The sequence below is a fragment of the Tamandua tetradactyla genome, chromosome 16, assembly GCF_023851605.1.
Source record: "Tamandua tetradactyla isolate mTamTet1 chromosome 16, mTamTet1.pri, whole genome shotgun sequence".
Taxonomy (NCBI): Eukaryota; Metazoa; Chordata; class Mammalia; order Pilosa; family Myrmecophagidae; genus Tamandua; species Tamandua tetradactyla.
The window spans coordinates 30384344-30405325 of NC_135342.1; the positions used below are offsets into that span (position 1 = coordinate 30384344).

General features: G+C 45.4%; 1 protein-coding gene and 1 pseudogene across 3 annotated transcripts; both read right to left on the reverse strand.

Annotated features, from left to right (window-relative positions):
• Positions 1 to 2703: 2703 nt before the first annotated feature.
• On the reverse strand, positions 2704 to 3873 carry LOC143659295 (actin, cytoplasmic 2 pseudogene; annotated as a pseudogene).
• Positions 3874 to 8588: 4715 nt separating this feature from the next.
• HAUS5 (HAUS augmin like complex subunit 5) lies at positions 8589 to 20270 on the reverse strand. 3 transcript variants are annotated; one of them, XM_077132104.1, is made up of 19 exons: positions 20139 to 20270; positions 19423 to 19485; positions 19299 to 19331; positions 19141 to 19165; positions 18562 to 18667; positions 18323 to 18482; positions 16717 to 16786; positions 16540 to 16622; positions 16058 to 16115; positions 15801 to 15925; positions 15530 to 15593; positions 15308 to 15438; positions 14920 to 15082; positions 14651 to 14731; positions 14349 to 14494; positions 13964 to 14075; positions 13755 to 13845; positions 11676 to 11808; positions 8589 to 11529 (listed from the first exon to the last, which is right to left on the reverse strand). In XM_077132104.1, exons 1-19 carry the CDS (start codon positions 20234 to 20236, stop codon positions 11412 to 11414), a joined length of 1860 nt encoding a protein of 619 aa, XP_076988219.1. In that variant the 5' UTR covers positions 20237 to 20270; the 3' UTR covers positions 8589 to 11411. The 3 variants fall into 3 exon arrangements, with proteins under 3 accessions (XP_076988219.1, XP_076988218.1, XP_076988217.1); XM_077132103.1 differs by having other exon boundaries at positions 13755 to 13863; XM_077132102.1 differs by having other exon boundaries at positions 13755 to 13887.
• Between the last annotated feature and the right edge of the window lie 712 nt (positions 20271 to 20982).

Below are 20982 nucleotides of genomic sequence, written 5' to 3' on the forward strand. Positions count from 1 at the left end.
TTCTTCTAATTCCTACCTTAAAACACTGGTTGTTTAGCCTCCATATATTTGTGAATTTTCTGTCCCTCTCCCTATTATTGATTTCCAACTTCATTCCATTATGATCCAAGAAAGTGTTTTGCATAATTTTGGTATAATTTCAGTCTTTTAAAATGCATTGATACTTGCTTTGTGACCCAGAATTAGGTCCATCCTTGAGAATAATCCATGAGCTCTTGAAAAAAATGTGTATTCTGCTGTTGTGCAGTGTAATGTTCTGTTAAGTGTGTGTTAAGTCTAGTTTACTTATCATAGTATTCAAAATCTGTTTCCTTATTAATCTTTTGTCTAGATGTTCTATCCATTGAGAAGACCCATGTATTGAAGTCTCCAACTATTAGTAAAGAGGTGTCTACTTCTCTCTTCAGTGTCGTCAGTGTTTGCCTCATGTATTTTAGGGCAGTCTGGCTTGGTGCAGAAATATTTATGGTTGTTCTGTCTTCTTGATGAGTTGTTCCTTTTATTAATATATAGTGTCCTTCTTTGTCTCTTTAATTGTTTTACATTTGAAGTCTAATTTGTCAGATAGTAGTATAGCTACTACTGCTCTTTTCTGGTTGTTGTTTGTGTGAAATATCTTTTTCCAACCTTTCACTTTCAATCTGTTTTTGTCCTTGCATCTAAAGTGAGTTTCTTGTAGACAGCATATAGATCCTGCTTTTTAATCCACTGTGCCAGTCTATGTCTTTTGATTGGGAAATTTAAGCCATTAACATTTTATGTTCATACTGTAAAGGCAGTACTTTCTCCTACCATTTTATCTTTTGGATTTAATATGTCATATCTTATTTTTTTTTCTTTTTACCTTTAATGATAGTCTTCATTTCTACACTCTTCTCCAGACCTCTCTCTTGTCTTTTCCTATCTGCCTGTAGTGTTCCCATTGGAATTTCTTGTAGGCCCAGTCTCTTTTCTGAGTGTCTGAAAATATTTAAAATTCTACCTCATTTTTTGAAGGACAGTTTTGCTGGGTATAGAATTCTTGGTTGGCTGTTTTCCTCTTTCAGAATTGTAAATATATCATACCACTGCCTTCTTGCCTCCATAGTTTCTGCTGAGAAATCCACACATGGACTCAACAAGTTTCCCTTGAATGTGATGGATTGCTTTTCTCTTGCTGTTTTCATGATTCTCTTTTTGTCTTTGACATTTGACAATCTGATTACTAAGTGTCTTGAATTTGGCTGTTTTAGTTTGCTAGCTGCCAGAATGCAACACACCAGAGACAGATTGGCTTTTAATAAAAGGGGATTTATTTTGTTAGTTCTTCAGAGAAAAGGCAGCTAACTTTCCATGCGTGGGAAGGCACACGATGGTCTCTGCTGGCCTTCTCTCCAGGCCTCTGGGTTCCAACAACCTTCCCCAGGGTGATTTCTTTCTGCATCTCCAAAGGCCTGGGCTGAGCTGCAAGTGCTGAGATGAGGTATGCTGAGCTGCTTTGGCTGTGCTATGTTGAGCTCTCTCATTTAAGCACCAGCCAATTAAGTCAAACGTCATTCATTGCAGCAGGCACGCCTCCTAGCCGACTGCAGATGTAAATCAGCAACAGATGAGGTTCATGTACCATTGGCTCATGCCCACAGTAACATAACTAAGTGCCTTCACCTGGCCAAGTTGACAATTGACTCTAACTACCACATTGGTTTATTTGGATCTATTTTGTTTGGGGTACACTGTACTTCTTGGATCTGTAATTTCATATCTTTCATAAGATATGGGAAATTTTCAGTGATTATTTCCTCCATTAGTCTTTCTGTTCCTTTCCCCTTCTCTTCTCCTGGGACACCCATAACACATATATTCATGTGCTTCATCCAATTCCCTGAGATCATACTCATATTTTTCTATGTGTTTCCCTGTCTGTTCCTTTCAGTGTAGGATTTCAGATGTTCAGTCTTCTCATTCACTAATCTTTTCTTCTGCTTCTTCACATCTGTTGTTGTAGGTCTCCAGTGTTTTGTTTGTTTGTTTTTTTAACTCTTCTGTTGTGCCTTTCATTCCCATGAGTTCTGCCATTTGTTTTTTAAAACTTTTGAATTCTTCTTTGTGTTCACCTAGTGTTTTCTTTTTTTCTTTTTCTTGAAGGTGTGAACTTTTACTGAACTGGTCTCATGTCAGTGTACAGGGAAGCCCTGGGTGCCTATGCAATATGACCTACTCCCAGGGAGACTATAAGCCTTCATACATGTAAATTTAGGGGACAAAAAGTGGGGACCATGATGGCTGAAAATTTAAAATAAAAATAAAAGGTGTTGTTAAGGCAGAATTTTTTTTAAAAAATTAGGATGATACAGTTTATACAAAAGCAGTGCTGTCACCCTCCCTGGTATGAATGTGGGTGAGGACTGGGCCATTCTCCTTAGGGAGAAGTGGGAAGCTTTTGGGAAGGCCAGGAACTACACGTAACAATTCATAGCATGGTATTTGGGGTGACTGTTAAAAAAAAAAACAATGTACAATCAAAGTCCTAGGCCAATTTGTAGAACTTTGGGGGTGCTTGCTCTAACCGACTGCTGTCACCTTCACCATTCCAGTTTTTAAATGTTAAGTCAAATGTCAAAAAACAAAACAAAATAACATATATATATGTGTGTGTGTGTGTGTGTGTGTGTGTGTGTGCATAGATATATTAATCAAATAAAACCATGCTAATTTTGTTTCATTTTCTGTGCAAGTTAGATTTTGTCAAGAAAGGGTGTAACACAACTAAGTAACAGTCCACCTAGAAGCATTTGTGGTGGATGATGGAGGGGCCAGACTCATTGTACTCCTTGCTGATACACATCTGCTGGAAGGTGAACAGTGAGGCCAGGATGGAGCCACCAATCCACACAGAGTACCTGTACTTGAGGGGTGTGGGTGTGTGATATTCTTGATCATCATTGTGTTAGGCACCAGCACTGTGATCTACTTCTGCATCCTGTTGGTGATGCCTGTATACATGGTGGTCCTGCCAGACAGCACCGTGTTGGTGTAGTGATCCTTGTGGATGAACAGGTCACAATTCATGATGGAGTTGAATGTGGTTTCCTGAATGCCACAGGATTCCATGTCCAGGAAGGAGGGCTGGAAGAGGGTCTCAGGATATTGGAACCCCTTGTTGCCAATGGTGATGACCTGTCTGTTGGGCAGCTCATAGCTGTTCTCCAGGGAAGAGGATAAGAAACATGTCAGTGGCCATCTTCTGCTCGAAGTCCAGGGTGACAGAACAGAGCTTCTCCTTGATGTCACACATGGTTTCCAGCTCAGCCATGGTGAAGCTGTTGCTGCACTTGGTGAGGATCTCCAAGTAGTCCATCAGGCCTGGCTGGCCAGGTCCAGACTCAGGATGGTGTGGGGTAGGGCATAGCCTCGTAGGTGGGCTCAGTGTGGGTGAACCCCTCACTGGAGTCCATGACAATGCTCATGGTGTGGCTGGGGACATACAGGGACAGCACAGCCTGGATGGCCATATACATGACAGGGGTGCTGAAGGTCTCAAACATAACCTGATCATCTTCTCATGATTGGCCTTTGGGTGGAAAGGACCCTTGGTCAGCAGTACCGGGTGATTCTCTGGGGCCACGTGTAGCTCATTGTAGAAGGTATGTTGCTAGATGGTTTCCATATCATTCCAGGTGGTCATGCCATGCTTGATGGGGTACTTCAGGGTCGGGTTGCCTCTCTTGCTCTGGCCCTTGTCACCCACATAGGAGTCCTTCTGGCTGATGCCCACCATCACCCCTGGTGCTGAGGGAACTCCATGATGGATGGGAAGATGGCCTGGGGTGCACTGTTGCCCATGAAGCTGGCCTTGCACATCTCAGAGCTGTTTTTAACCAGGAGTGCAGTGATGTCATCATGGTGAGCTTGGTGGTGGTGGGTGTAAACCGGTAGTGGTGGTGGCAGAGTGGCAAGAGGCCTGTGCTCATGGGGTGCATATGGTCTTGGTGATCTGAAGTCTTACTTATATCTTTCATCTCTTTTGCTCTATCTTCCTTCAAATCGTTGATTTGATTTTCTTTATGTGATTTTGCATGTGTGTTCAAACATCCTTAGTAGTTGTATCAATTCCTGTATCTCATGTGAAAAGTTGATTTGTTCCTTTGACTGGGCCATATCTTTGATTTTCCTATTATGATTAGTTATTTTTTTGCTGGTGTCTAGATATTTAATTTCCTTAATTAGTTTATTCTGGAGGTTGTTTTCACTTTTTTAACTAGGATTTTCTTGTTGGTTGTCCATATTCTCTACTGTTCTTTGGCATTCAGTTAAACTTATTCTAGACCTGTGGCATAGGTTCCATTTAACTGAACAGAATTTTTCAGCTATTGATTTTCTGATTCTTATCTTGCCTATATGGGACATTTCTTAAGAAAGGGTCTTCTCAGATATGATCAATCCCTGTCAGACTTTCCTAGACCAGAGAGGCCTACATCTCAGGAGAAGTGTGTAATCAGTATCAAGTTTCCCTGAGGGTGAGACCCAGCAGGTTGTCAGACTTTCCAATCAAGCTTCTAGACTCTATGCTTTTCCTGTCCTGCCCAGCATGTGGTACTTGTCCGCCCACTGCTTCCTATCAGCATAAAGTGATGTGGTGCCTTTAATTCTCAGCAGCCTCTCCCTGCCAGTGTTGTGGTTGCAGCAGAGAGTGAGGTAGAAAGTGGGCTTAGCCTCCCCCTGTCTACATGGGACATGACTCCCAGGGGTGTGGACCTTCCTGGCAACGTGGGACAGAAATCCTAGAATGAGCTGGGACTCAGCATCGAGGGATTGAGAAAACCTTCTCAACCAAAAGGAGGAAGAGTGAAATGAGACAAAATAAAGTGTCAATGGCTGAGAGATTCCAAGGAGAGTCGAGAAGTTATCCTGGAGGTTATTCTTACGCATTAAATAGATATCACCTTGTTAGTTAAGATGTAATGGAGAGGCTGGAGGGAACTGCCTGAAAATGTAGAGCTATGTTCCAGTAGCCATGTTTCTTGAAGATGATTGTATAATGATATAGCTTTCACAATGTGATTGTGAAAACCTTGTGTCTGATGTTCCTTTTATCTACCCTATCAATAGACAAGTAAAACAAATGGAATAAAAATAAATAATAGGGGGTACAAATGTTAAAATAAATTTACATTGAAATGCTAGTGATCAATGAAAGGGAGGGGTAATGGGTATGGTGTGTATGAATTTTTTTCTGCTGTCTTTTTCTTTTTCTGAATGGATGCAAATGTTCTAAGAAATGATCATGATGATGAATATGCAACTATGTGATATTATGAATTACTGATTATATATGTAGAATGGAATGATCATAATAAAAAATAAATAAATAGAAAAGAAAGTGGGCTTAGGTTGTTTCTGAATGTGAAGGAGAGGCCACTTGAGCTGTGCCTTGCTCCCCTTTTCTTGGAAAAGGTACACCCTTTAGGGGATTATCCCCATTCACCTGACTAGTTACTGTGATTCTCAGACATGCTGTAATTCCACCCTTGCCTGGGGCAGTACTGGATCCTGAGAATGCTCCCAGTTATATCTAATGAGCTGTTAAAAGTAAAAAAAAAAAAAAGGAGAGAAAAAAACAAACAAAATATTTTCAGAACCAGACCCCAGCTCCCCAGGTTTGCCAAGGAAGAGCTGGAGTTGGAACATGGCTCTTTGTGTCCCCAGGCTCTATGTGCCCTCCCTTTTATTCCCCCCACAATAATAATGTAGGTTTAATATACCTCTCTCAATAGGTGATATAACAAGCAGGCATAAATCAGTAAGGATAGGGAAGACCAAAATAACACCATTAATAAACTCAACCCAACTGACATAATAGCGCACCACCCCCAACATCTGAATATACATTATTATTTTTTTGTGTGTGGTTATTTTTTATTAAATTTATTTATTAATTAAAAAATTAACAAATGAACAAAAACATTAACATATCATTCCATTCTACATATATAATCAGTAATTCACAATATCTTCATAGTTGCATATTCATTTCTTAGAACATTTGCATCAATTCAGAAAAAGAAATAAAAAGACTACAGAAAAAGACATAAAACGAAAACAGAAAAAAAAAGATTGTACATACCATACCCTTTACCCCTTGCTTTCATTGATCACTAGCATATCAAACTAAATTTATTTTAACATTTGTTCCCCCTATTATTTATTTTTATTCCATATGTTCTACTCGTCTGCTGACAAGGTAGATAAAAGGAGCATCAGACACAAGGTTTTCATAATCACACAGTCACACTGTGAAAGCTATACCATTATTCAATCATCATCAAGAAACATGGCTACTAGAACACAGCTCTACATCTTCAGGCAGTTCCCTCCAGCCTCTCCACTACATCTTGAATAACAAGGTGATATCTACTTAATGCATAAGAATAACCTCCAGGATAATCTCTTGACTCTGTTTGGAATCTCTCAGCCATTGACATTTTGTCTCATTTCACTCTTCCCCCTTTTGGTCGAGAAGGTTTTCTCAGTCCCTTGATGCTGAGTCTCAGCTCATTCTAGGATTTCTGTCCCACGTTGCCAGGAAGGTCCACTCTCCTGGGAGTCATGTCCCATGTAGACAGGGGGAGGGTGGTGAGATTGCTTATTGTGTTGGCTGGAGAGAGAGGCCACATTTGAGCAACAAAAGAGGCTCTCTTGGGGGTGACTCTTAGGCCTAAATTTTAAGTAGGCTTGACCTATCCTTTGTGGGGTTAACTTTCATATGAACAAACCTGAAGACTGGGGGCTCAGCCTATAGTTTTGGTTGTCCACACTGCTTGTGAGAATATCAAGAATTCAACTTGGAGAAGTTGATTTTCTCCCCATTCTCCCCATTCCCCGAAGGGGACTTTGCAAATACTTTTCCACTCACTGATCGATGTGCCCCCTTTTCTTGGGGCCCAACCCTTTTCCAGTATTTTGTGCTTATCCAACTCAAAAAGCCTGTTCTTTATTTTTTTTCCCTGTCAGTTTCACCCTCTCTCACTGGGGGCAAAAACCCCTGGTTCCTTTATTGCCTACTCTAGGTTTATCTGTGCTCAGGGCCTGTTCTCAGCAGTCAAAATTTGTTAATCAGTTCCACAACTGGAGGTTGGTTGAGGTCTTTCTTTGCTCCTAGTAGATTCTATTTCTTTTTCCCTTGAGGAACAAGCCTGCTCTGCCAACTGGGGAGGGGCACTGGTCTTCATGGCTTGGGAGACTAACAGTTGTGTGTGGGATCTCAGCCTTTCCATCTATTCCAGACTGGTGTTGATTTGTGTCTGGTCACTGAAGTCTCCCAACAGTTGTTCCCTACAGTTCCTCGTTATTTACTATCTGCTCTGGAGGATGAACTAAATTTCATACCTCACTACATACATCTTCTTGAATCAGCTGTTTTCCCAAGGATCTTTTGTTCCTTTTAGTGGGAAATGCTATTTTGAGACCAGTCTGGTCACTAGAGTTGCTCACTGTTAATGGGTTGTCATTATGTCTAGGCTTTTTCAGTAGATTTAGCTAGGAAATATTTTTTAGAAAGAGAAAAGTCGTGAGTTCACTTTGATACTTCCAATTCAAATAAAAGATTACAGGGTACTTACTTTTGATTTTTCTATTTAACATGTATATTTAGCTGTACCCCAGAAAAACATGTTCTTAAACTTAATCCATTTCTGTGGGTGTGAACCCATTGTAAATAGGATGTTTTGCTGAAGTCACCTCAGTTAAGGTGTGGCCCAACTGAATAATGATAGGTCTTACTTCTATTACTGAAGGTCTTACAGGGAAGGCCAGAGAGAATGAGAGAGCTGGAACTCAATGGAATTCAGAGATGCCAGGAGAGGCTGCCATGTGATAAAAAGCTGAGGACTAAGGATCTCTCACAGGCAACCACAGAATGCTAATCTTCTGGGAGAAAGCATCTTGATTTTAGACTTCTCTTCGCCTCAAAACTGTGAGCTAATAAATTTTCACTGTTCAAGCCAACCCATTGCGTGATATTTGCTTTAGCAGCCAGGAAACTAAAACCTCTTCATTTATATAAAAATCTTGATTCCCAATGATATTAACATAACATTGCTTTAGTTTAGTAAATGTAATTTCAAAACACATAATGGATGCATATTTAAACTATGTATTTTTATCAAAATAAAAATATCAGTATTATTACTAACAATAAGACAACTGAATGCAGTTTAAGATTTCATTGCATTTATATATCCCCTTAGGATATATCCCCTTCGGATATATAAATATATATCCCCTTAGGATATATATTCCCTTAGGATATATAAATAGCACTGGCGGTATTGAGTCCAAACAGTGTGTTTTAGCATCACTTGCTACTTAAATTCTTCTCTAGGTGATTCTGCCACCAACTTGATATATAGTTAGGTTCAGCTTCTTTTGAATTTTTAGGGATTTTTTTCTTTCTTTCAATTTGATTTTTTAATTATAGAAAAAAATATATATTTCCAGTTGAAACAATGAAACAGTGTACATTCAGAGATGTCTGGCTTCCAACCCATTCCCTCCCTTATTCCCTCCTTCTATACTGCCAGCCATTCTTATTAGGTTTATCTTTCCATGCTTCTTTTTATGAATAGGTTTTTATTAGTATCTTTTTTTAATTAAAAAAATTTCTTCAAATTTTTAGTTTGAAAACTTTTAAACCTTCAGCAAAGTTGAAAAAATAGCTCAGTAATAAACACCCTGACAATTCATCAGAACTGACCAATTGTTTAATGTTTTGCTACATTTACATTTTCCTGAACTATGTATGTGAAAATAAATTGCAGACAATATCCATTACTTGAACACATATTCTCTAAGAACATTCTCCCACCTAACCACAATATATCTTACCTAATAAATTTAAGATACAATAATATTCTTTCATAAACAAATTTCTTCTTATTCAAATATTCCCAGTGGCCTCCAAAATGTACTTTTCAACATTTCTTTAAAATTTAGGATTCAATCAAGATCCTTGATTGCATTTGGTTGCCACACATGCCAGTTCGAAAGTGTTGTGTACCCCAGAAAAGCCATGTTCTTTACTCCTCATTCAATATTGCTAGGTAGGATCTTTTTTTATTGTTTCCATGGAGATGTGACTCACCCAATTGTGGGTGGTAACTTTTGATTAACTGGTTTCCATGGCGAGCTGTCTTCACCCATTCAAGGTGGGGCTGCTTACTGGACTCCTTTAAGAGGGAACCATTTTGGAAAAAGCTTTAGAACCTACAGAGCCCACACAGCCAGAGACATTTGGAGATGCAGAAGAACAATGCCTGCAGGGAAGTCCTTGAAGAAGAGGCCAGTATAGAAAGCTAGCAGATGTCACCATGTGCCTTCCCGGCTGAGAAACCCAAAATGTCAGCGGCCCTTTTTTTGGAGTTATCTTTCTCTGAATGCCTTAGGGTGGACATTTCTATGCCCTTACAAATGTAAACTTGCAACTTAATGAATTCCCTTTTTAGAAACCGTTCCATTTCTGGTATATTGCATTCTGGCAGCTTTAGTAAACTAAAACACAATGTCTCTTTAATCTCTTTTAATCTAAAACAGTTCCTACCTCATGCCTGTTGACCTGAAGAATATGGTCCAGTTGTGGGGCAGCCCCACAACTTGCCAATAGTGTTGTAATGACAAGCCTGCCTTTTTGTATTTCCCAGCATGTCTGTGGGACAGTTTCCTAAAATTGGAATTACTTGGGCTAAGGGTATATGTACATATAGTTTTGCTGGAGAGTTCCTATAGATGGTGTTCCATACCACACTTCTATTGATGTATCAGAGTGCTCATTTTCCCACAGCCTTGCCACATAGTGATCTATCAAAATTTGTGGTCTCCTTTTTGCTAGTCTGATAGCAAGAAATGTACCAAGATATAGTTTTAATTTGCTTTTCTCTTGTGATTGAGTCTGAGCATCTTTTCTGAAAATTGTCCATTCATGTATTTTCTATGGACTTGGGATTTTTCTTTTCCACTTTGACACCATATGTGTGTGTGTATGTATAGGCACACACACATATATGTATATGCATATATGCCTATATAACTATACGATGTAAGTTGTAAATATTTTTCCCTATTTTAAAATTTCTTATTACTTTTACTTGTTTTTTTTTGCAAAAGTTTATTTTTACATAGTTAAATTTATCAGTATTTCTGTTCCTGCATCGGGATTTTGAGCTATAGTTAGGAAAGACTGTCAACTTCTAGTTTATAAAGGAATTAGCCTTCATGGAGCTCACATTCTGTCTGAAGGAGACAATAAATATAAATTAAGTAAAACACACAGTATGCATATGTGATAAGGTAAGATGTGCTATGGAGAAAAACTCAACAAGGAAGGGAGTTAAGGTTCCCACATCTGGAGTTTAGAAGGGAGGTGGGGGCTGGGAACCAAGATGAGGAGAGGGAGGAGAGGCCAGGAACAGGTGTGGGAACCCTACAGGCTGAGAGAGAGTTTGTAAGGAGGGAGGGTGGATAGCAAGGTTCAAGAAGATAAAGGTTCAAGTCTCTGTAATTTGTTGCTGCAATGCCAATAAAACCACACTCCGTTTTTTGTTTTTGTTTTTTTCCCTTTCTTTTGGAATCAGGCATGTTGAGTAAAAAGTTTGTTTCATTTGGGAAAATAAATTAGAAACCACTGTTCTGACTCAGAATTTTAATAAATTCTATTGGGATATATGTAAAAAGTGATAATTGGATACATTTGCTTGGATAAATACCAAATGCCTCTGAGATTTAAATGTAAAGAAAAGAAAAACATGTAAGAACTAGAGAACAAGCTCATCTCCTAATAACCCCTAGCCCCAGCTATACTGCCTCCCTCAGTGGTCCTCACATTGGCACATAGTTCAGGGCCTTTGCGCATGCTATTGTCTCTACCTGCAACTCTTCCTCAGATATCTATAGGGCTCCCTCTCACCTTTAGAGAGCTGTGGCCTCTGCAGTACAGGCCTCTGTTTAAAAGTACATCTCCAATGCCCTGCTTCATTTTTTCCCACAGTTCTTATCTGCTAAAATACTATACATTTTGTTTACACCTTGTCAATTCTCTGTCTCCCTGTCCTAGAATTCCAACTTTTGGTTTTTTTATAAAGTGCTATAACCCCAGTGCCTAGAGGATGGAGGTACTCAATTACATTTTGCTACTGAGTATGCAGGGGATGAGGGGACTTTTAAAGGGTACACAGGGGTAGGGCCCAGAGGACCCCATTCTCTTGGGATGGAGGTGAGAAATGGAGGACAGTGGCAGAATGGTGTGTAAGGAGGGACTGCAGGCATGGGTAGAGAAAATAGGCTGACAAATCCAGATGATGCCTTCTTCCAAGTATTTTACTAGAGGAGGTGGGGTATTGGGGTGAACAAATGTGGATCTTGACTCCTGTTGAGACCCCTCTTCACATGTACAGCTGCTGCAGGGCCCCTTGGGCCTGGACCCAGCGCAGCCGCCACTGGGGCAGAGAGAGGCCCTGGCAGAGCTCCTCAGAAAGGGTGGCCTGGCCTGGCTGCTCCCACCTGGGGAAGGAGGTAGTGTCAGATGGAAATTTGGGCTTCCAGACCCTCACTGGTCTTCCCCCAACTCCATGGGTTGCACATCATCAGTCTAAGTCCTGACTTTTCCACCCAGCTTAGTACTCCGCTTCCACTGTGATCCCTCTTACCAATCCCCCACAGCTCCCTGCAGCTGGGGGATTCGCTCCAACGCCTGTTTCAGCATGTTCTCCAACTGCTTCAGAGCCTTCTTCAGACTCTCTCTCTGCTCCCTTTCCTGGGATGCCTGGATTTGCAGCAGCTCTGGAGGTTAGAAACCCAGGGAGCAATCTTGAGTATTCTAGCTCTCGTGCCTTATGGCCAGGGGATCATTAAGTCTGCAGTCACCTGTCTCTCCCAAACCTGCCCATCAGTCCAGGTTCTTTATCTCAAGAGCAATCATCCCTCAGGGGAGAGCCCCAGGTCTCATTCTGATACCTTCCTCCCTACCCCTAACAGCCCATTAATCTCCAAGGTCCATCCATTCAGCATCCTGGGAGTTCCTCACCAACCCTATTCCCCTCCACGCCAGCTTCCTTTCTGGGTTTCTGGCCTTAGTCTTCCACTTTGGTCCACCCTTCACATGAGAGCCAGAGTGATCTTATTGAAGCCTAAACCTAAACTTCACCCTCTCCTGCCTAGAACCCTCCGTAGTACCCCAGTGTCCCCAAAACAGGGTCAAACCTCCTAGGCATGGCATTTGAAGGTTTGTTTCTCATGGCCTCTGCTCACTATTCCTGGGAACAATCTAACCTAACCCCGAAGGCCCACACAAGGCATCACCTTTCCTTCTTGGCATTCCTTATCCTAAGGCTTCTTCCTCAGACTGCTCCAGCCCTTCACTCTATCAGTGTCCCACCTGGGGACTGTGTCTATGTCTATTTTCCCTCCATGTTACCAGAACAGGAGAGCAAGTTATGGATTACTGTGTGTTCAGACTTATTGGGCCTGAGTCTTGACTCTGTCCCATCCTTGCCCTGAGACCTGGATAGGTGACTTATCCTTTCTGAGCCTCAGCTGTCTGCTGTCAGGGAGAATTATTTGAGCTTTAGGCTAGCGTGGCAAGGAGCAACTGGAGAACTCGGGAGGTGGACCTGCAGTGCTGGCTGGTGGGCTGGAAGTCAGCCTGGGCAAGTGAGAGGAACTAAAGATGGCTTTGGAGTTCTGACTTCAGTACCTGAGGAGGGTGGGGCTGTTTACTAAAGGGAAACCAAGAAGGGAGAAACAAAGTAGCTTTCTAAAATAGAGGGAATCAAAAATTGTGCTATAGATATGTTCAAGTTCAAGCTGTCCAGGAGGTGGGAAGATGGAGTGCTATGTCAAGACTGTTCCCACTGTTCCTGCACACAGCTCCCTTCCCACGGGGAGAAAGAGAGGTTGGGGAGACCCAGATCTCTTTCTTCCTGCTTTGCTGGTGGCCCTCCACTCCCACCCCAGTTCATTTTGAATCAAGTTACCTTTTCCATTTATTTGTCCTTTGATTCTTTGCTCTTTTGCGTCTACCATTGGGAAAGCCCTGGGGTTAGACAGCTTTCACAACAATCCCCACTGAACTGGCATGGCCTACACTTGGCAGATACCCAAGGAGTATTTGCTGAGTGAATACATGGATGAATGAATGCTTTGAGTTTTCTATTCCTCACCTGTCAACTGGGATGTTGATCATCCCATACTTCTGAGGTAAGGGCTCAGATTGCGTGCAGACAACAATAATCACGAGCATTCTGGAGATATTGAGAGTGCTTAATGCATGCCAGGTAATGTCTGAGTGTCAGTGCCCTGTCTCGGTCACCTAGCAACTCTGTAAAGTACTGTCTTCATCCCTACTTTCCTGGGACACACAGATCACACAGCTAGGAAGACGTGGGGCTGAGAAAAGAATGCAGATAATAACCTCAGAGCCCACTCTTCGATGGTGACTGATGGTGACAATTAAGTTTGTGGCCATTTGATGGTCAGTGTAACTTTGTAGTTAAAAGTACAGACCCATGCCAAACAGCCTAAATTCAATTCCTACCATGTTATTTGGGCATGCTGAGTATGCTCTTGGGTCCTCAGCTCTCTCCTCTATAAAACGGGTGAATAGTAGCACTTTCCTCATAGAGGTGCTGGGCAGATTAAACAAGTGGATGCATTTGCAGTACTCAGCTCACTGTGAGTATTGTGTAAGCCATGGATGGTGCTGGGAATGGGGAGCAGGGCAGGCCTACCCTGGGTGGATGGTCCTGGAGGCAGGCCTGTCTTCATGCGGAGCAGATTCCAGCACCGGAGACTCCGCTGGTCCTGGAGGAACAGGAGGTCCTGTCGCAGAAAGGCAGCCTGTGGGAGAAGCAGCTCTGGGGCCTGGAGGGGAGGTGGGGAAACAGTCACCTTGGGTGGAGGGGTGGGGAGAGATAGGTCATAGGGGATAGGTACTCACCTTTCCTGCAGGCAACCCCAGCATATGGCTCAGTGCTAGGAGGCTGGAGCCCTTTGGGGATGCAGGGTGCAGTTGGTGGATGGATGGTAAGACTGTGGGCAGGTACTTCAACCTGGGGGGAGACTTCAAGTTGGGTGGGGGATGGAGGGGGGTAGAACAGGTGCCTAGTGCTTGGGTCTAGAGGTTTTGAGGGCTCAGAGATGGGGTCTGGGGGCCCAGGAACTTGCAGGTGGGTTTGAGTCTTAGAAGCTAAAGTAGGACCAGTGATCCTTTAAGGTGAGGTCTGGTGGTTTGGGATTATAGGAAGTCTGGGATTACTTTATCAGCGGGGGCCCAGGGCAAAAGAATCATCTACTGCAGTGGATATGGGTGGTCCCAGTCTCACCCTCTGGGGCTGTGTCGCAGAAGGGTGCCTAGCAGAAGGTGGGGCAGATGCTGGGCCTCTTTCTCTAGACAGCGAAGTAGCTCCTGGCTCTGTGGGGCCACTGCCTCAGATGTGGGGACCACCTTTTGCTGAATCAGAGCCAGCACCTGCAGGAAAAGAAAGGGATTGGAAGTGCAGCCTGAATTCATCCAGTCCTCTTCCCAAGTACATGACTCTGCCCAGAGGACAGTCAAGCCCCACCTCAGTCCCCAATCCAACCTGGAGACCTGGACCTACCCAGGCCTTGCCCAACCACACCTTACCTCTCCAGGGCTCCGGCACAGGCGAGTCTTGCTGGCTGAGTTTCCCTTGATGAGTAGACGGACATGTTCCTGAGTCTCCTCCTAGGGAACTGGGAGGCCTTAGAGATCTGATTTTTCTTCCCATTTTGCAACCTATGGCTCTATGCCACAGATCCTGCTTCCTCTTCAGAGTCTCACCCTGTGGCCCATGCCCTAGCCCCAGTCACAAGGACACAAGCTCCAAGCCTCAATCTGCCCCTCCACCATCTCAGGAAGGTCCTGCCCCTCACCACAAGCTGGCGCCAGTGTAGGATCCGCAGCCTCTTGGCCTGTAAGTCCCTCAGCAGAAGCTGCCGCTGTCCAGCTGCCTCCTCCAGTTCTTGGCTCTGGGCACGAAGGGCCTTGAGCTCTGCCCACAGCCCACAGCCCTGTAGCCCCAGTGCCAGCACCTGCCTGAGGAACAGGCAGGGGAGAGTGGATGAGATGAAGGCGACTGAAACCCACATTGGGGGAGGAGAGAGATGAGATCTGAATGGATGTATGAGTAGCCACACACAAAAGGAGACAACGCGGAAAGCAGGGAGGTAGAGCTGAGAGCAATAGGGGGCAGAAGAGTCCATATCCCAAGAAACCTGGGAAAGAAATGGCCTAGTGGCCTCTGTCGGGAGAGCTCCTCACCTTTCCCTAGATCCTAGGGCACTCCTCTCCAACTCCTTCATCAGGTCCTGGAGGCGCCAGGTCAGGACTTGATGCTCCTTCAGGAGGGGTCCCCGCTGGGTGACCAGCATACCCACAGTTCGCCAACCCTCCTAGGGAAGGGAGCACAGTGTCAGGGTAGGCATGATTTATGGGGATAGGGTAGTGGAGTAGGAGATGGAGGGGTGGACTCCTGGGGATCACCTGGATGAGGTGCACCATGGATGGCAGGGCCTGGCTGGAGTCCATCTGGTCCGGGGCCTGGGGCCTGGGGGTTGGGGTGGGCAAAGCTGCTAAAAGAGGAGTCTTGCCTCGATGCCTTGGCACTTGTGGTAAGCCAACCTTAGGCTAACAATCAGACTGGGTTTCAGTTCCACCCCCACCACCAGATCATCATGCACAGTCTTGTTCTTGTCCCAGTTCCCTTCACCCCCCACCTGCCCTGACCTGACTCTGGGTGCACTCTACTCCACACCTGGGTATCTCCAGACCTCCGAGCCTGTCCCCACTGCACAGGGACCGAATCTCTGCCTCCCGCTCTGCGGCTAGGTGCTCCAAGGCAGCCAGGACGTGGCCTGGAGGGTGATTTGTCAGTAATGCCTGTTTGGGGATAAGGAGGGGATAAAGTTAGAGGAAGGATGGGGATAGGGCTCTGAGTTCGGACCCCATGGAGCTGGAGGTAGGGTTCAAGAATCAGGTTCTGGCACCGTGAGGTCTGATCATGGGTCTCACCTCCACCGAGCTAAGCCACTGCTGGTAGGAGGTTCCAAAGTGGTCATCACAATGGGTCCTGTGGGGTTGGGTAGGGGGACAGAGACTGTTACAAGACATATTGATTATCCCTCTGAGGTAAGCTATCACTGTCCTCATTTTATTGATAAGGAGTCTGTCCATGCCTGCTAGACTTGAGTTTCCCAATTACTGCCTGCCTTGGGCTTTTGTATATGCTCTTTACCTGGGACATCCTATTGATCCATTACCCTAGTTAAGCCTGCTCATCAGAGAACCCTCCTCCCTGCCATTAAGCTAGGTCAGCTGCCTCTTCTGGGCACCGAGAGCCTTCCAGGCATCCTTGTCTCACATATATTTCCCAGCTGGAGAGCGTTGTCAGTGCAGGGCCAGGAACTGACATAGCCCAGAAGTTCAATGTGTGAAGAATAAACCAACAAGTGATTCCTAAAGCCCAGGGTCATTGGAGGCCAGGGGACACTCACAGGACACTGCCTTCCTTGGCCTGTGGAATCAGGAGGTTCTGCAGGAACTGGGTCCGGAGGGTGCAGACTTTTCGGACATCATGCTAGGGAGAAGAAGATAGAGCAGGAGAGGGACCCAGGGGTCCAGCTGACCCAGAATTCCCTCCCTTTCTCCCAGGGCTCAGAGAGGACCCTTACCAGGACCACAGGCTCCAGGCCCAGGGCAGATGATGTCAGGGGTGGAAAGGTCACATCTACTTTGGCCTTCCTGGAGAGAGGAAGTTGGGGCTGGTATCCCTGGACTAATAGATGTCTGAGGCCCCTTTTCCCCTGCCCCACTAGCCAGCAAGACTGTTTACTTGGCTCACTAAGCCAAGATCCCAGAAGCCATTATCCAAGATTGTCATGGCTTGCCTGGACTAATGCATTAATTTCCTCACTGGTCTCCCTGCTCCTTTCTCCTAGTCTACTCTCCGCCCAGTAGTCAATGATGCCATTAAAACCTAAGGCATCCTGTCAAAGTCTACGGCAGATCATATCACTATTCTTCTCAAACCCCCCCAAAACAATGTGATGTTACCCATTACACTCAGAATAATGAAAATGGCTAAGAGACACTCCCCTCAACACTTTACACCTCCCTGCCCTATTAGATAGGTATGCATATTATTTCCATTCTATAGATATACTGGGTTGAACAATGTCACCCCCCCAAAAATTCACATCCACCTGGAACCTCAATATATGACCTTTTTGGAAATAGGATCTCTGCAGATGTAATCAGTTAGGATGAACCTTAAATCTAATGGCTGGATATTCAGACACACACAGGAGGAAGACAGCCATGTGAAGAGAGAGGCAGAGGCTGCAGTGATGCAACTACAAGCCAAGGAATGCTAAGGGTAGCCAGCAACCACCAGAAGCTAAGAAGAGGCAAGGAAAGAGTCCTTCCCTAGAGCCTTCAGAGGGAGCATGGCCATGCCAACACCTTGATTTCAGACTTCTAGCTTCCAGAACTGTGAGAGAATAAATTTATGTTGTTTTAAGCCACCAAATTTGTGGTAATTTGTTATGGCAGCCCAAGGAGATACAAATAATTGATCTTAGAAATTAAGGCACCAAGAAGTTAAAACACGTTACCCAAGGTCACACTGCTTTAAGTGATTAAGCCAGGGACAGACCCAGAATCTCAGGGTAAAAGTCCAATGCCTGCCTAGCACTCTGACTACCTTTCCAATCCTACCTCCTCATGCTCACCCTCTCATCTGTGAAACTTGAGTTAACTGGTCTCCTGGCATCCTTTCCACACTTCAGGCTCAGGGCCTCTGCTTTGATATTCTCTCTCCATGGAAATTCTTCCCTAACACAAATGCCATTATCTTGGCAAGTTCTTTCTTGACTGCCCTACCTACAGTAGCACATTCCCTTCCTTTCTATGATGCCACCCCCTTTACTTCATAGCACTTATCTCTAACTAAAATCATAAGATTGTTTGTTTCCTAGACTACAATCTATCTCCCCAAATCAGAGGGTGAATTCCACAAGGACAGTAACTTAAATTTTGTTTACTGCTGCGTCCCTAGCACTGGTGTGCTAGATATATAGCCCGTACCATTCCAGGCACTGGGGATACAGTGGTGACTAATGATAAATATCTCTGGCCTCATGGAACTTAAATTGTTAAGGGTGGGAGCTCAGAGTTCTGCGATCTCAGAAGGGGTTGGGGCAGGCCCTGGGGTCTCTAAAGGAGAATGTCTGGCCACTCATTCTGGTGAAGATGGGTACCTGTGTAACTGAAGCCCACCTTTCTATGTCCTGCAGGCGCCTGAGCTGATTCTGCAGCCGCTGTATGGGATCTCGGAGCTTATGCTGCTGTCTTTGTATGGCCCTAGCTTGGGCCCGGAAGAGGAGAGCACGATGCTGGGTATTTCGCATGTTTTGCAATGCCTGCTCCATGACTACATCTATGGGAGGAAGAGGGTGACCGTGAGCATTTCCCCTATCCAAGGGTCCCCTGCCCTTCTTTCCAGAAACACAGGTCACCCTGAGCCTCAGTATCTCGCTCCATCAGCTCCAGGATCTGGTCTAGCTCCTGGATCTCAGCCCGCAGGCGGGCCACAGTGGCTTCCAGCTCCAACTTCCGACGGGCCTAGTGGGGTCAAATAGAGGGTCAGATGCACAGCTGGGCCTAGGCTTAGCCTGGCCTGACAGCTCCCTGGGGGCATCAGGTTTCCCACTCTGACTGAGAAAGATGGCAAAGGGTTTCCTAAGCAGTTTCTGTTCCTGACACAGAACTTCACCCAGAAAGTACCAAAATACTGTCCTGGTCCTCTCCTCCCTCCTTGTTCTGCATTACCCATTCTCAGTCTGTTTCCTGACTCTGCAATGATAACACTTACATCTCTGCCCTCTCCACTCACCAGTCATTATCCATACCACCCCAATTCCCCACTCCTGCCTCTTCCACATGTTTATCTCTCCCTGAAATGTGCAGGGTATGCAGGGATCAGGGCTGTGTTGTGACCTAGTATCTCCAGCATCATCCAGCACAAGGCTGGGCCTACAGTAGACAACATACAAGTCCTTTTGAGATGAGAGAATCTTGCAGCACTTTCTTCTCACCTCTGGCCTGTCCTGGTGGCCATACCTGAGGAAATGAGGCCAGAGTCAGGGATGATAGGAATTTCCACTGGGGGAGGGCAGGAGGTATAAGTTTGGATAGGGACAGGACTAGATGGGACTGGGGAAAATAGGAAGGGCTTTCTTTGAGGAATAGTTACCAGAGCAGGTTTCCCCGAATCTTCTTGATACTCCTGTAGCAGAGCAGTAGGAGAAGAGGAGTTACTGTGGGATTCATCTGTGGCTCCTCCCTCACCCCACTCTACCTCATCCAGTCAGACTCACCTCTGACTGTACACATGCCGCAAGACATAGGCCCAGATATCGGCCCCCTGGCCCAGACACAGCCTGTGGGAACAGTAGATGAGGGTACGCCTGAGGTATCACACAGGGCAGAAGATTCTCATTCCTGAACTGGTGGGGCTAGGGAAGGGGCAAGATCCTCCCTCCAGGGGAGTTTTCAGTCACCAAGACAGTATACTTCTAAATGGGTGAGGTTCTGCCTTTCTTGTGGATGAGAGTTACTGATAGTCATTTCCAGAGATGGGAGTGAGGATGTGCTACCAGGAATTCCCCTCTCATTACCAGGTATGGGTCATCACTTCTAGAGACACAGTCCCTAAGAGGGTGGTCTTTGCTAACTCCAAGTGTCCTCATTCCCTGGCTCTGATTTGTGTGCATGTGTGAACTCACACTACAGGGCCATCCTTACTCTGGAGATCCTATTTCTACATGGGGTCTTCATCAACTCGTGGAGAAGTCTCACTAGTGCCAGGGATCTGACTCGGGATCATGGGGTGGGAATGTGGGGTGCATCACCAGGACGTCCAGGATCCTCTTCCTAGACATACTACCACCAGGATGGGGAGCCCTCAATAACACGGGGTCGTTCTCAATGGGACAGAAGGGAGGGAGGCCCGCTGTCCACAAGGTTTGGGGTCCTCATTCCCGGACACCCTAACTCCAGGATGGAGAGTCTTCACTCTAGGGTCGGGCCTCACCTGCGCAGCGTCGCTTCCGGGGCCCGGGCCGCCGCAGGTACCCCCATTTCCTCCGCCGCCCAACGGCCCAGTTCCCGCGCTTCCAGTACTAGCTCCATGACTGAGCCGCTGCAGCCGCCGCCACACCCTCTTCAAATGCGGCGCCTGTTTCTGACGTCACGCGCGCACCAGCAGAACGTCATCGGTTTCCGGGCAGACTGCAGGCCCTGTCTGGCTGCACGGTCTCGGGTGCCGGATGATGAAAAGTGCAATGGATAAATGGTGGGATACGCTCGCCTTCCGCAGTCCTCCACCTCACTACGCCTGCTTTGTTGCCTCTAAGAGGCCAAAGGTCCTCGATAGCTTAGCTTTGCGGACAGCGCAAAAGGAATCGAGCTTTTCCCTTGATATTCTTGACAAAATGGGACTTGTGTCCTGAGGACGAAAACCAGGTGAGGGGATGCGGGTCTCAGGGATCCTTGATTTCAGGAACGGAAATGTCTCATGTGTGGGTGAAAGCCAGAGGGCACACAGCATGATCCTAATATCTCCTTGGCACACATTCCTTCAGGTGTGCATTCTTGCATACCATTTTCTAAACATCCTTGGGGCGGACTCTGTCCTGGCACACCGTGGTGACCGAGATTGCTCTTGTCCCCAGTTGGGGGGTGATGGGAAGATGGCTGCATCGCTAGATAGGGATGGTACAGAATAAGCATCAGGGTGGGTTCAGTTGATACACAGGAAGTACAAGAGGTCTGTGGGATGCCCCCGAAAATGTATACCAGGACTGGATTTCTGGAGAGCCACTACTCTAGGGCAGAGATCTGGATGGGCTGTGGGGAGTGGGTGTGAGGCCTCGAGC